General features: G+C 42.6%; 1 protein-coding gene across 1 annotated transcript in view; it reads right to left on the bottom strand.

Moving 5' to 3' along the window:
* SKAP1 (src kinase associated phosphoprotein 1) overlaps positions 1-16,674 on the bottom strand; it is a 278,853-nt gene that overhangs the window by 13,352 nt on the left and 248,827 nt on the right. The window contains exon 11 of the mRNA XM_064583476.1: positions 10,644-10,744. Within this exon, the coding sequence (XP_064439546.1) occupies positions 10,644-10,744 (101 nt within the window). The remainder of the gene's footprint in view (positions 1-10,643; positions 10,745-16,674) is intronic.

The raw sequence follows: 16,674 nt of genomic DNA, 5'->3' as shown, positions 1-16,674 counted from the left end.
GGCTATTTTCTTTAAAAAGTTGATTGTTCTGTTTTAAAATTCTTAGGATTGTCTTATAGGGGATGAATGATGACAAAAACTTGTCATTACAGGAAGAATGAAAATAACAACACGGCCTCGTTTGCCGTTTAAAAATGGCCAGATCTTGGAGCACCAAAAAACAAGAGAGACAGAACAGGAAAGATTCAGTGTAGAGACCCACTCGGTCAGGATGTTCCATAAGGCACTGCTTTTTAGGAATTGGCCAACACCTTTGCTAGGTGTTTATAGATGCTCTGTTTGTGGGAAGTACAGTGAAAAATAACAATTTGAATGTTTCGATTATCTTTCCCAGTCTGTTCCATTTTCATTATTTATTTCCTATAAATCGGGACCTTGCTGAACATAATTCTGCAGACAAGGAGGTGGATGGGACAGCCAATGTGAACGAGGAGATAGATGGTGGGTGCGTGTAAGATAGATGCTATGCGTTTATGAAAAGGAGCAGTATGTCTGCATGTGAACATCCACAGAGTAGAGCAAGCAAGCGTGTAAACTATAATGGGTATTTATAGGTAAAAAAAAAAAAAAAAAGGTGCAAGGAAGATTGTATGGGAACAAGCACACTGAGCCTGAAAAGAGTTTTGCTTATTTCCTACCCTCTTGGAATCCACGTCCAAGTTCTGCTAAGAACTCAAGCCTTTTCATGACAACAGACGGGGGATTTCACAGCCAGAAGACTCAGGAGGTCAATAGTTGAAAAGCAAGAGTTAGAAAGCACGATCTTTATCGACATCAAAACAATGCCACTAAAAAAAACCCAGAACGATAGAAGAAGGAAAATATTTAAAGACACAGCAGGAAAAAAAAAAGAGCCTTTATAAAAATGCAGGTCTAAAATGTTTATGCTGTTGTATCAGCCTAGTTGCACCTTAGAATCTGCCATTTCATAAATAAAATACGGATGGCATAGACTATAATTTGGTGATAGCTACCCCAGGACATATCTAGATGCACTTGTGTTATTTTAATTAAATACTGCATTATGGTTTGTCACAACTACATAGCTACAGCGTAAATGAATTCGAAATTAAAGTGTTACTTAGGCATCCAGTAATTTTTGTTTCATTCCTCAGTTTTACAAAGCAAATAGCTATAAAATCAAGATGTTTGTTCATTTACAGATGGAGCAGGATTGTTGTTGCTGTTTTTTTCCTCCTTAATCCTCATGCACAAAAAGAAGACAGAGCTCAGAATCTGGCTCCCAACACTCTTAGCTTATGAGCCACATCACAAAGAAAAACACATCCTCTTGACTATAATGTGAAATGCTGAATATTAATTGCTGGTATTATGCTTATCTTTCTAGCCGGGTTCTGTCTTTTAACAATTATTCTGATGGGCTGCAGTCTTGCACCGCCAGGAGATTTTTCTCCTTTGTTTAACAGTTAAAAACCTATTTGATTTGATTTGATTAAAAAAGAATCTTAAAGTTCACAATGCTCCTTGGAAGTTTTAGTATCTGGAACTCTTCCCAAATACAGAATGTTAGTGTGAACAGAGAAGACGCCGAAGCGCTTTGCTAAAAAAAAAAAAAAAAAAAAAATGCACATTTGTGCATCTAAAAGAAAAAAAAATATTTTTCATTCTGGCAATATTGTTTCCTTAATGAAACTGGAGAGGGCATTACAATTTGATATAATCAATTAGTTTAAATGTCACTTCACTAGCAAATCATGAGGAAGATTCAGAATATTCTCATCTAACAGGCACAGGTTTTCCCTCAAAATTAATATGGTAGGGTAAAAGGATTTTTGCTCAAATCTGAGGATTTAATTGTATCTTTAATGTGTCATATGTCAAGATGAAAGTTTTTAAATAGCAAGTTTTCCGAAACCATTGTCTATTATTTCTAGTTTGAGAATCAATATAATCTTTTTATTAGCCTTATTAAATACCATACGTCTGGCAATGTCTGCTAATCCCGGCTTTTCTGTGTTCTAACCAATTACCCCAAGTGGCCCCCCGCCCCCCACCAACTAATTCTATAAACTGAATGGAAGTTACTCCCCTATGTTTGCAGTGAGGTTATAATTTGCTTTTAATATTTTGCTAGTTTGGTTGGAGAACTGGACCCATATACTACCAAGAAAGGCTGGCAGACAGAGGTTTAGGGAGGCTGAGCTCTTTTTGAGAAAATAATTACACAGAAACAAAGCTTTTGTGACTCCTTTTAAATAGAGCACCTCACCGAAATGTCATCCAGCCTCTTTGGCAGATTAGTGAGGAGTTTATTACTAGATCTCTGTCTAATAAACGTGCAGTTGACTCTGGAGGAGCTGCTTGTTATAATACTGGCAGTGGGAAATGGAGGGAATGTCACAGTTAAAGACACAAATTTTCCCCATAATATATTCGAATGGAAACCTCTGAATCCAATACTACATGGGCATATCTAATAAATTCACAATATTTCAGTCTCAACAGGCTTCACCGGTTAGTTTTAAAGATTTATGTGGTAAAAAATTACTCAGTGATGAATATGGTTTATTCTGTGCAGTATTGGAGGTATAAGGAATTAAACTACTGTCTTTAACAGTGAATTTATTATTACCTCTGTCAAAAGACGAAGCCTTTAACAGCATTTGTTATAAATTCACCGCAAAATAAATGGCTGGAATTTTTTTACACTGGAGTTTGTAAAGCATCGGGCGATTCTGAGCATTAACCTAACCCTGCCAAGGCTTATATAGGTTCTAGGTAAACAATTCTGTCTGGGCCTCATAGTTAACTATCTGATCTGGGACTTTCCACCTGACTGAAAGGTGTGTGCATGTGTGTATGTGTGTGTGTGTGTGTTGTGTGTAGAAAGTGAAGGCTCCTGTCCAGGACAACAGTTTAAGGGTAAGTGGAATAAAGTGGAAAATGCATTTTTTTCTCTTTTTAAAAGATGGGTTTTATAATAAATGGCCAGGGTTTGGCGGGTAGGGTTGATATGCAATTGGGGCTCTTGTTAGCAGGTTTATATGCATGCATATGCACACACACACAGACACACACACACACAAGCATCCTCTCCCTTTTGTCCTCTCTTGGAATGGGTGTCCCCTCATTTATAAAAATTACCTGGAAGGAATGAGGCTGCCAGGGTTTGTTCTAGACGATTGGTTCCTGTCTGGGGGAAAGGAATGGCCTCTACTGAATTTGACCGGTGTATGACCGTTGCCTTCCAGCTGACCCCAAATCCCATTCCCATCCTCCTAACTCTATAGACTCCCATTGGGGTTATTAATGAGAGAAAACACCATCATCATCATCATCTTCGTCATCACAGCACAGTGTTGACCTGCTTGTTAACATGAAATGGGGTGGTGGGGACAGGTTCTGCTTCTCTTTCATATCATCATAAATAAGAAAAGATATTTTCCGATGGTCTCCCCTTACTCGCCCCCTTTGGTTAGGTCAGAGGTGGATAATTGCTCTTTGACAGGCATTGATCAGTTTCATCACACTGTTTGGGCAGCCTGCGCCCCAGGCCTATATTCTCCCCACTTACTCCCCTGAATTACCTCCCAAATAACCCTGCCCATCCCCCCACGCAGCCAAGCTGAGGGTAATGGTGCCTGAGGAAGTCCTAAATGGACACTAGATGTCACCAAACACCTCCTTTCCCTCAGAGCCCTGAAATTAAAAAACCAAAAAAACCAAAGAAAAAGAAAAAAAAAAAAAAAAACCAACCCAAACCCAATCCAACCCTTCATTTAAAGCAATTGAAGGAATTAACTTATCTGTTTTTATGAGGCTTTTATCACATTCAACTAAGCACACTTAGGACAGGAAGTACTGCTGCATTCAGATAATTTTACAACATACAAATCTCTTTTGGAGGGAATGGGGTCAAGGGAGGGGAAAGGTCTACAATCTTTAAGTAGTCCCTTGAGGGAGGAGGTGGAGAACGGGGGGCTTTAAAACCCCCATTATAACAGACATGGTGTTGTGCTAAACACAGTCCAGGTGCTGGGAACAGACGTGCTGCCTTCAGATCACAAGGAGTTGGGTTTGGAGTTAGGGTCCAGCCTCATTCTAAGTAGCTTCAGCCACGCTGGAAGCTCAGTGTCACTCAGGGTGACAAAGTCGGTCTATCCTCAGCCTCCAAAGGCCCAAAGCATCTGACAGCACCATGTGTCTGATGTTAAACTTGACTTCGCCTGTAAGGCTCTCTGTTTCCATGTTAACTGCACCGGCACAGAAGACAACCAAAGGCTGGTGTGTTTGGTCCACGGGAACATCCTCCCACCCCAGCTAAGCCACTATGTAAGTAGAAACCTTCTGTTGTGCCCAGCTGATTGCTCCGAGGCTGATCTCCCTCCATGGGCTTAAGTGGCAGGGCAAATCTTGGAGGAGCCTAAGCCCAACTCATGAGGCACACAATGTAAGCCTAAGAGATGTGGCTTGTTGACTCAGTTTACCCTAAATAGAAGACCTCATTCAGGGACCTCTTCTTTCTAGTCAGTTGAGAAAGAGTTTTTCTTTCTCTCTTTAATTTGGCCCTATCTGCTGGACAGCTCACGTTGCCACTATGAATTACTTCTGGAACAGGAGGCTTAATTTTTAAATAGGCATTTATTTAAGTTCTCTCACATAGTAGAATGAGCACCTTTATTACTTAGAAAGCAGGTTCCCTAGTGAGAGACCTTGGAGCCGGGAAGAGAGTCACTTCCCTGAAAGTTGGAACTTGCAACTCATCTTACCCAAATAGAGGCTTCTTACCTTACCTCCCTTTCTCCCACTTGGAATAAATGCCCACAGCGGTGCTGGCCCACAGAAGGGCCTCACGGTCCGCAGATAAAAAGAATGAAGCCAGGGCCCGGCGCTCCTGCATGGAGGCTGCTTAAAGCACCTGCCGTGTCATGCCTGGCGCCCAGGCTGAATGGATTTTTGGAGTACACCTGTTGTTGAACCCCTGCCAAGTACTGATGGCCACTAACCCCCAAATCACTTTTCCCCGCTGTTGATGTTTGGAATGTCAGACAGGACTGAGTAGCAGCCGGTGTGTATTTCAAACACAGCAGATGGATTTTTATATTAGCTCCTATTTCATTTCAGGCAGAGCGACCGCCACACTAAAAGCCGCAGCCTCGGTGCTGCAGAGTTTGCTTCTGTGAGATTAATTCTGTGAAATTAATTGGGACAAGATTGAAAAGGAAATTAAAATGCAGCTGAGTGAACAGGCCTTTCAAACACCTTTTTCCTGCTCTATTCAAACTTGGATTCTGCGGTGGTCGCAGGCATCGTGGGAAGTAATTTACGAGAGGCAGGCTCTCAGGAGCCATCGGTTACATATGAGGAGACCTGCACAAGCGCCGCAATCTGGAGCCACTGAAGGGCGCTAAACACCCCGCTGTGGCCTGAGCTGCGTCCTTGCTTGGGGGTGGGGGTGGGGGGGGGAAGCGGGGCTCAGTTCCTGTACCAGAAAAAGCTGTTCAGAAATATCTGGGCCCAAAAGGAATGTGGGAACATCCGCTAGATGCGCAGATCTGCTTCGTTATTAAAATCTCCCTTTAATATATTTTAAGGCCCAAATTGGAGCTCAGTGAATTAAGTGGGCATGAAACTGCATGGGGCCTAGGAATGTATGGATGTGTTAGGGGAGGTCAGCAGGGGTCCTGCTGATGGCGCCCATTGGTTACCGTTTCGGAGCTTGGATACGTGGCTCTGGCCTCTCATCAAATGAGAAGTCTGAACAATCCATCAATTATTGTCAGGGACAAAATCTCTCAGACCAGGGAAGGCTAGTGGATTTCCATGTAGGCCTCTTCACTGGATGGTTTTCTATTTCCAAGTAAGACGCTTTTGTGCTTTTGAGTGTCTTTGTGGAGAGTTTTTGGGCAGGACAGGCTACCAGTTTTTTCTCTCTCACTTCACCAATAATTTATTGAACTCCTAGTATGTACCCAGCATTGACCCCAGAAGTTTACTTTAGGGACGCCTGGGTGGCTCAGTCGTTGGGCGCCTGCCTTTGGTTCAGGTCATGGTCCCAGGGTCCTGGGATCGAGCCCCGCATCGGGCTCCCTGCTCAGTGGGAAACCTGCTTCTCCCTCTCCCACTCCGCCTGCTTGTGTTCCCTCTCTCGCTGTCTCTATCTGTCAAATAAATAAATAAAATAAAATAAAATAAAATAAAAAAGTTTACTTTATTGTTAGTGGTAAAGAAAGGAATATGATAATAGTTACCATTCCCTAGATGCCAGGCACTTCTTTACATGAATTCTCTAATGCAAGCATCATAACCCCTGTGAAAAGAAGTTACCCCAATTTTTACAGATGAGAAAACAGAAGATTACCAGGATTAAGTGACTTTGCTCAGGATCACATAGGTAACTCATCTGTTACTGACCTGCTTCCGTAAGAATAGGACAGGTGATGGGTATTTGGTTATCTCTGGGATATATCTTTCTTGCCCAGCCAATCATCCTTTCTGGAAATTTTATTTTAAAAAGGACAAATAGGGGCACCTGGGTGGTTCAGTTGGTTAAGCGTCAGACTCTTGGTTTCTCAGAGTTGTGAGATTGAGCCCCGTGTTGGGCTCTGCACCTGGCATAGAGCCTGTTTAGAATTCTCTCTTCCTCTGCCCCCCTTCCGCCACCCCCACTCGCGGGGGTGTCAAAAACAAAATAAAATAAAATATAAATATTTTTTCTCTCTTTCCCCAAAATAAAATAAAATATAAAAAGGACAAATAGCTCTCTTTCTGGGGTCATTCTTGGGTCCAAAGACCCTAGGCCCTAACAGACTCTCCTGGCCCGAGGATTCTAGGATTCAAGGTTGGATCATATTTGGGCAACCATTCAGAAACATCAGGGAGTGGCAGGAGCCCAGGAATAAAGCCCAGACCCAGACCCAACCTGGCTTCCCCATCCAGGGGCCGCTTCCTGTTCTTTTTTTTTTTTTTTCAAATATTTTATTTATTTATTTGAGAGAGAGAGAATGAGAGACAGAGAGCACGAGAGGGAAGAGGGTCAGAGGGAGAAGCAGACCCCCGCCGAGCAGGGAGCCCGATGCGGGACTCGATCCCGGGACTCCAGGATTATGACCTGAGCTGAAGGCAGTCGCTCAACCAACTGAGCCACCCAGGCGCCCCCGCTTCCTGTTCTTAACCTGCTCCTCCCCCCAATATTTTTTTTATCATACAAAGAGAGAGGGGAAAACCAGAGGCATTTATGAGGGCCCAAAACAAAAGAGCTTATAATTGAAATTTTTAAATTTGTTTAATCTGAGTAAATAATTAAAGCGAAACACATTTTTGTGTGGAATTTCTTTAGCAGTTTTGTGGTGACAGCCTCATCATGTTTAGAACAGGAATGCTCGAGGAGGTGGAAGGAACCTTAGAGGTTATCCAACACAGCTCCCTCATTTTACAGGTAAGGAAACTGGTCCAGGTAAATTGAGCCACACTAGGTTGCATCTTGCCTTGCATTTTGTTTCTTTTCTTTCTTTCTTTTTTTTTTTTTTTAAGATTTTACTTATCTATTTGAGAGAAAGAGAGCGCACAAAGCAGGGAGAGGGAAAAGCAGACTCCCCACCGAGCATGGAGCCCAATGTGGGGCTCAATCCCAGGACCCTGAGATCATGACCTGAGCCTAAGGCAGACGCTTAACCTACTGATCCACCCAGACACCTCTTGCCTTGCATTTCTTGGTGGAAATAGACTTCTCCAGTTCCTAACCCAGTGGACCTTTCTTGTCTGACAAAGGTTTGACTGGCCAGAGAGAAAAGTACAATGGAGATTTCCGGATACCATTTTTCTGGACTAACCTCCACTTGGGTCAGTTCTTTTCCTCCACATGTGAGAAGCAGGTTGCAGAGTATAACCGAGTCCAACAAAGGAAGCCAGTTGGGGCTAAAGTGGAATGCATTTAGGATTCATGTGAGAGAAAATTCCGGAGATTGGGAGTTGCTGAACGTCTGAATAGACAAACAGCTAATGGTAGAGGGATCTCCTTTTTCTATCTGTCTGAATTGTTTCATTTGTGCTTCTTCGAGCAAGGGAATGGATTGGGTGGCCTTTTAAAGTTCCTTCCTGTCCAAGGACCGTTATTGAGTTAGGTGATATAATAAAGGTAAATCCAATCCGAAATGCTCCCCAAGCCAACGTTAACTGGAATGAAGCTTTATGAGGGAAACTCCACTTGAGCTTCCAGCTTCTCATTTCCTCCTCTGACACGCAGGGATTAACAGCGTGCAGAAGGGAGGCAGCTGGTGTAGCTTTGGGGGGAAGAAATGCGCTACTACACCCGCAAAGGATAAAAATAGACTTAAGACCTTCCAAAAGATGGAGAAAGAAACCAGACAGAACCAGAGCAGCAGGGTATTCTCCCTGAATCAAACTTTGCTATATTAGCTCTCAGTACGGGAGGAGAGGAAGGGGGATTGGTTAAAAAAGACAGGTAGAGGAGGCTCTCCATGTTCTTTGGTATCTCTTAAAAATACGACAGCCATGGTACCCGCAGATAGCTCTGTACTTCAGGGCAAGTCACCACACAGCCCCTTCTAAATGGAGGAAAGGGACCCCCAGTGAGAAGCCATTAACAAAGGCAAAAGACATGCAAAACAAACAAAATAATCATGACCGAGAGAGAAGGCCAGCAGACAGTCTGGCTCTGTTCTCCGCCCCCCTCTCCTGCGGCAGGCACCTCAGACAATGTAAACAGTTAATTTGTTCACCTGCAGGCTCTGGGCAAACAGAGGCCTGGTCACACCTGAGTGGATAACTCGATTACCCCTGTAATGCCGGTGTGGTAATGTACACAAATTCTATTACAAGGCAAGCCTTGCTTTCGGGCATTTGAAATACCAATCAGGCCAATGTCCACTCCCTTCTTTGCTTCCAATTTATTCTTGGTGTATTAGAGCTGCACCAGAATGGCACTAGGATGGAGCTGAATTAGGACTCTGGAAGAAATCACTAGAAGACTGTGATCGCAGTCAGCAGGGCTTGCAGGCTTCCTACTCTTCTGCAAAAGGTTGGGTCTGAATTTGGTCCTTGTTCCAAGGGGCCTTGTTGCAACCCCTGAAAGTTACCTTAAGTCAGCCCTGGTCTGTTTCCTGAAGACCTTATGGTATCTTTCAAATCGAGACAAACCCTTGGCCATGGACAGAATAAAGATAAATGGCAAATGATGGGTTAATAACACAATGGGTTTTCAATTTACCTTTATGGAATCCACATACTCAGTAATTAAAGAGCAAACGGTGCTTATTTAAAAAATGTGCTTGTAGATATTGACTGACCTCATAGAGAAAGAACTTTTTTTTTTTTTTTAAAGATTTATTTATTCATTTGAGAGAGTGAGAATGAGAGAGAGTACATGAGAGGGGGTAGGGTCAGAGGGAGAAGCAGACTCCCTGTGGAGCAGGGAGCCCGATGCGGGACTCGATCCCGGGACTCCAGGATCATGACCCGAGCTGAAGGCAGTTGCCTAACCGACTGAGCCACCCAGGCGCCCGAGAAAGAACTTTTTAGTAAGTTACTTCAGAACCTGTTTTCTTAGCCCACCTATATAGGATATGTATAATCTTTCTTTCTTTTTTTTTTTTTTTTTAGATTTTATTTATTTATTTGAGACAGAGAGAATGAGAGAGAGAGCACATGAGAGGGGGGAGGGTCAGAGGCAGAAGCAGGCTCCCTGCCGAGCAGGGAGCCCGATGCGGGACTCGATCCAGGGACTCCAGGATCATGACCTGAGCCGAAGGCAGTCGCCCAACCAACTGAGCCACTCAGGCGCCCCTGTATAATCTTTCTTTACAAAGGATGATGATACTGAGCCATCAAATGGTAGCCTGTGAGTTCTGAATCATCTTCACATTAGTGATGGATCTGCAATAATCTATCCTTTTATTTTTTCCCAATTGTTTTATGATCAACAACACTACTTGTGAGATGGTTAGTTGGGGCTAGGGATTAACTTTATGACTGAGGAAGAGAATAAAGTTAGCTGGCTCTTGTGGGGTTGGATTCACTATCTTGATCTTATCAGCACTTGTTCAAACCGAATGAGCCAACTAGCTCTGACTGCCCCCCCATCATAATTATATTACGGTCTTGTTTATCTGTAAATGACATAAGAAGATGGTTTACCAAGACTGAGTGTTTTGAAGAGTTATACAGTAATAAATTATGTACATAATGATGACCTTTTAAGTACCACAAGACCCTAAAAAGAATAAATTGATTGGCATGGCTTTAGTGTTATTATCTACTTTATTGCATTTTTAAATTTGAAAATTAGTTCCTGAATCTGAATTTTCAATTAAACTTTTCCCTAACAATTATAAATCAATGGGAATTTACTTTATGTGTGAGGGAGCCATGTAATGCACACAAGAGAAATATATGACATGGAATAATTTTGGTTATGGTGACTATATCATTGAGAGTGAAGAAATCGATTTTTTAGAGGGGGGAGGGGCAGGAGGAAAGGGAGAGAGAGAGAGACTCTTAAGCAGGCTCCATACCCAATGCGGAGCCCGACGCAGGGCTCCATCTCACAACTGTAAGGTCAAGGCCTGAGCCAAAATCAAGAGTCGGATGCTTAACTGACTGAGCCACCCAGGCGCCTCCCCCAAATTGACTTTTGATCCAGACCCCACACTCTATGTCCTTACCTTGCTCAGAATTCGGATGAGGTCACCCCTTTGGAAGGACAGTTCGTCTGGCTGGTCACCATGGCAATCCCATAGGCCCTGGTAATAACTGGTATAGTCCACTGGTCAAAGAGAGGAGAAATCAAAGTTAAAAGGACTCTGTCTTTTTCCATGGAGCCCACATATTTACTGCAAGTGGAAACCAGGGTTCTAATATTGCCCCTAGGAAACCTAGGATTCCGGGGGGTGGGGGGAAAGAAACAGCCAAACACTCAGCATGAGCAAAGGACTGTGGGAAAAGGAGATCATTAACTAATATTAAATATTTACAGATTACCCTAAGTCAGATGTTATTCAATAATATGATAAATACATTCATTTATTAACAAAAGAAAAACAGGCAGGTAATTTTTTACTTGGTTTGTAAGTAAGCGGTGCAGAGATTTCCTGCCAGATTTTCTTGATCCAGGGCATCTAAACTATCCAGCGCTTGTCTTCAAAATACATTTGAAGGAACGGGGTAAGTCTCCAACTTCTGCCTATTTACAGAGAGGCTGAGTCAGCCAGCTTGTGTCTGCATCACAATCTCACACATTGGTCTCTTCTGTTACACAGGAACTTCATCCTGGGCACTTCCCACCCAGATTCTGTGTGAGGTAATCCCCCAATAAATACGGTTACGAATAGCCCAGTCTCTAAGTGGAACCAAGGGGGGTGTCTCATCCATTACAACTAAATTCTGGGTGGGCTGGCCCTTTTCCAGCATCTCATTTGTAGACCCGGAACATGCCTGCCAAGATTTATCTGCAAGCCCCCAGGGGGACAGAAACCAAAGTGATCTGCATTAAAAATGAAAGCAACTGAAGAGGACAAACCAAGCTTTCGAAGCAGCTGGAGAGATTTACTGGGCTTCTCAGCAAGACTAGATGGCAGTGATGCCACAGGACAGCCATCGATTCTTAGCAATGAAGAATCTGTATTGATCTTCTTCTACCCGGAAAGGTTAAACACTAGAGCGCAAAGTGGGAGAGGATCTGGGGATTTGAATGGCAGGAAAGCGGATGCCCACTGGACCAGGGATGATGTGGCTGTGCTTCTGTTCCTTCGGATGCTACAGGGGAGAGCGGTCAGCAAAGAACCTACCAAAGATGAAATTCTTGTTGATGGGAGTCAGGAGTCCTGGGTTCTAATTAAAATTCAAGTGACTTTTGGGGATCCTATTTGTACCAGTTTCTACCTTTCCCTTTGTTTTGACCCTCCCATGAGGAATGATAGTGCTGGTCACTGAGGATGGGAATAGATGGGGGAAGGCAGGTGGGCAGTGTGGGTGGACAGACGCACTGGCTATGTTTACTTTCTAAAAATCTTGTTCCTAACTTATCAGCAATTCAAATAATAAAGGCACAGGAAAACAAGATCCCTGTGTGTATCTGGAAAAGAACTTTAGTAGGAACCTTAAAGTGCACAAAAACCAAGGAGGGACAGATCTATTTAATTAAGACTCAGATGCTGCAAACAGAAGTAAACATGTTAACCATATAGAAATGAGCATGTTTTCTTTTAAGAAGGTAATTGTTTGTATATGCAGTAAACAACAGAGGGCAGCAAACAAGACAACCACACTGGAAACCATTAGTTAAGAATGTGTTCAGAAGAAAAATACATTGGCAGAAAAATGCTAACTATTGGAAAGACAAGGCATGTATTTTGGGGGATAAAAGGGCATGAAATAATAGAGAAATATCAGTCCCTGAAGAGTGAAAATAGTTTTCCCAGAGGATATATTAATGTATTTTTAGTTATAATGGAATTGATTAATCAGCTGAAGATTTTGACAAAATTAGAAATGAAAAGTGTATATATATATATATATATGTATATATATATTTTTAAGGATTTTATTTATTTATTTGTCAGAGAGAGAGAGCACAAGCAGGGGGAGCGGCAAGTGGAGGGAGAAGCAGGCCCTCCCGTTGAGCAAGGAGCCCAATGCAGGACTTGATCCCAGGATCCTGAGATCATGACCTGAGCCGAAGGCAGACGCTTAACTGACTGAGCCACTCAGGGTCCCTATATATACATATATTTTATTTATTTATTTATTTATTTAAAGATTTTATTTATTTATTTGAGAGAGAGAGAATGAGAGAGAGAGAACACCTGAGAGGGGATAGGGTCAGAGGACGAAGCAGACTCCCTGCCGAGCAGGAAGCCTGATGCGGGACTCGATCCAGGGACTCCAGGATCATGACCTGAGCCAAAGGCAGTCGCTTAACCAACTGAGCCACCCAGGCGCCCTATATACATATATTTTAAAGATTTTATTTATTTATTTATTTGAGAGAGAGAGTGAGAAAGCACAAGCAGGGGGAGCGGCAGAGGGATAGGGAGAAGCAGGCTCCCTGTTGAGCAAGGAGCCCAATGTGGGGCTTCATCCCAGGAACCTGGGATCATGACCTGAGCTGAAGGCAAATGCTTAACTGAGTGAGCCACCCAGGCATCCCAGAAATGAAACGCATATTGACGTCAATATTCTTCATGCATTTATATGTTATAGAGAAAATAATTTCTAAAAATAGATTTGTAAAGCACAACTTGGTATTTCTGAATGATAAGAAGACTGGCAAAGTTGTCTTGGCTTTGTCTAACTTAGCAGATGGTCACTGTGGGGTACTGCTCCCCATTTGCCTGGAAATGCTCCTAAGATTACGAGTACTTTTTGGGTATATATGTAAAAAGTGACTTGATGTTGGCATATAAGACACCAGAGGAGAATAACTGGAAATATACCTATTCTAAAAGCAATATAGATCATAGGGAAAGCAAGAAGCTAGGAAGAAAACAAGAGTCTTCCAAGAAAAAATATAGAAAATGCCTTTGGTTCTTCATAAGCTAAAGGCTAAAAGAAGATAGAGCTCAGGAATCTGGCAGATAGTTTACCTAGCCCAAGAACCAGAATTGTCAGAACTAGAACCATAAAAGGACAGCTTCGAAAAATAAGCAGAATGAAGGGCTAAACATGGGGACTTGCTGTCCAGACAGAGGTATTCTGGTACTAGGGAATTCAGTGAGGAGGAACGCCTTAACTGGACAAGATTGGACTCGGTATTGCAGACTCCCTGTTTAATATAGATGTGACTTGCATTTATGTGTATGTGTGCACACAGCTTCTCTACATTAATTCCTTAGCATTCAACAGACATGTCCACAGCGCTTACGAAGTGCCTGGGACCATGTGGGATGCTGGGAATTCCACATTGGCCACACACCGTCCCTGCTCTTTGGGCTACTATCCAGTGGGGGAGGTACTGGGAAACAGAGTCGTACAGATATTTACTTATCTACAATTGTGATATGTCTTCAAAGGGGAAGTTGAGGGTGCTGTGTAGAACAGGGAAGCTAACTTCACGGAAGGCTTCCCGGAAGCTTTGGTTGTGTTATAAACACCTGACTGAGAGCGGGTGTTATTTAAAGATCTTGAAGAGGGGACGAGGTAAGGTGGAGGAGGGCTTCATTCCTGACCCTTTGCCTCTGGAAGAGCTTAAAGGCCTGGAAGTTTGCCGGGGCAGTCCAGCTTCTCCCTAAATTTGCCCAGGTCATAAACAGGGGAATGCCTGAGGAGACTGATGTCTTTAGACCAGTGAGGAATTGGGACCCTGAGAGAGGATTTCCTCTGTGGACTGGATTGAGGTTCCTTTAGGTTTACACGACTCTAGCAGCAGTCTGAGATCAGACATGGTGCAGCATTCTGACCATTTAATTAATTCAAAGCATCCTCATTCTCATTTTGAGGACATTATTCCATCTAATTATTTTTTTTCCAGTCTGTCCATTTGGAATGAAAAACAAAAGAATAAAGCTTAATGCTAGCATTTCTCAATGTCTCTCCAAAAAACGTAACTCTGCACTAAATAAAGCCTGGTAATTCAAAAGCAAAGCACTAATATATTCAGCATAAAACAGACAGAGGACCTAGAGCAATAATGACACCACTAATAACTAAAACAGTTATAACAATTAACAACAATTACAATGATAGAGAAGCTAATGGGTATGATCACTGCATTTAAATTGCAAGCAGAGCTGAGAAGGACTTTTTCTAGAGAAAAAAAAGGGAGGGCAGCATCTTATTTTCTTTATCCCATGTAAGAGAAGCTAAGCTCCCAGCAAACAAAATGTCATAGGAAGAATAGCGATAGTCTAAGTTTAAAAATATATTGTTTTCTCTCTTCTCTAGGTATTTATTGCAAAGCATTTGCCATTGCACACCAAGTTCTTTATAACCAGTAATAGTCATTTCTCCTGTAAAGGAGGCCAGGTTGGTACTACTGTTGACAGGGTCAGAATTTGAAAATGAGCCTCTATGACATGGAGAGTTCCAAGGTAAAAAGGACCAGGATATCTTTTTGCCTGTCCTCCTCCTTAGAGACAACAGAACTTGACTGTGCTCTGTCCAGAATTCATATGTCACCTTGGGCTTTTGTTTGGGAGACACTGGGTAGCTCCAGAATTCAAGTTGTGACCAAGAAAGAGAGGCTAAAAGGCAGGTCAGCATGTTGTTTACATTTGCTTGATGAACCAGGGGCTGTGCTAATGAGGCCTGGTTATGGGAGCAACTACTTAACAAATTATGGAAAAGAGAGACAGAATGAGAAGATGGATAAAGCCAGTCCTTGCTAGACCATGGGTAGGTGAGAAATGGACATAGAAGGCCAAAGCAGTGACCCACTGGAAGGGAATTGGAGTATTTTCTGAGCCAGGCCGGAGAAGTCCACCATGTTCAGTCCATTAAAACAGACTCAGTCCGATACCTTACTGTTTCAGAACGAAAGGCATAAAGAAATTTGCCAGGATGCCTGGGAGGCTCAGTCAGTTAAGCGTCTGCCTTTGGCTCTGGTCATGATCTCAGGGTCCTGGGATCGAGCCCTGCGTGGGGCTCCCTGCTTCTCCCTCTCCCTCTGCCCCTTCCCCACGCTCATGCACCCTCTCTCAAATAAATAAATAAATAAATAAATAAATAAATAAATAAATAAATAAAATCTTAAAAAAAAGAAAAAAAAAAAAAGAAATTTGCCAAGCTCCGCTGGCTAAGACACTAGAACAGGAAGAGCTGCTGAACATTACCATTTGCTTGTTTTCATAGCCCTTTAATCTTGAGTTTTGAAATTTCTATGGTCCTTAATGTTGTATGATCTTGAACTGGATGGAGAACACTCACAGATCTGATCTTCATCTCCTATGCTCCTTTTATTGGGCCAAAATTGTAGCTGGCTGATGCTCAACTTATGTTTGGTCTTGGGAAACAGGTTTCAAAAAGTAAGAGTTGCAAAGCCCTCTGTGGCTTCCCTGTTTCTTTCGTGGAATCACTCCACTGGTATATGAACTAACATGGAAAGGTGTCTTAGTGGTGGAAGCTCATCAGTGACATTTCTGCCCTGCAGAAATTACCGCTTGTGGGCTCCTTTTTGGCTGAGTTTGCCCACAATTTTAGAGTGAAAACAACCTGTTTGGAGATCTTCCTTGGTCAGATATTTGATGTATCTAAGGATGAGTTGTGCCTCCAGCTCGGCTTTTTATTTGACATGGCCGACCCAAGCCAATGGACAGGAGTTTTTGTATAAACAACACAGAATGAGTTTTCTTTTTGGTTACCTGGACATTACCTTCTCATGATAGGGAAGGGAGATAAACTCTCATCACAGAAGACACTTAGTGTTAGACTGTTAGGCTGATGGGTTGCAATTTAGTGAGAATCTGAGGTGTTGAAGACTCACTCATTAAAATAACCCTGTTACTAACAGTCATGCTGTAAACTGAGCTCTTTATAGATTGAACAATCAATACTACAAGGCTGTGATAGATTTTCTAGGTAACAGAATAAAATAAAAGAAATTACATCTTACAGGGTCATTAACACCCAATGAGGATAAACTGAATTCCTTTTTTCCCCCCTCTTCTGATAAGATCTAGTTGGGCTTTAAAAATGTTAGTAATTCTATCGCGGGAAAGCACAGCATTTCTGGGAACAGGATCCCTGGAAGAGTTCTGGAGA

Source organism: Mirounga angustirostris, unplaced genomic scaffold (genome assembly GCF_029215605.1).
Source record: "Mirounga angustirostris isolate CCGP_5_RB_7025 unplaced genomic scaffold, mMirAng1.0.hap1 SCAF_17, whole genome shotgun sequence".
Taxonomy (NCBI): domain Eukaryota; kingdom Metazoa; phylum Chordata; class Mammalia; order Carnivora; family Phocidae; genus Mirounga; species Mirounga angustirostris.
This window is presented reverse-complemented; position numbering and strand designations above follow the sequence as displayed.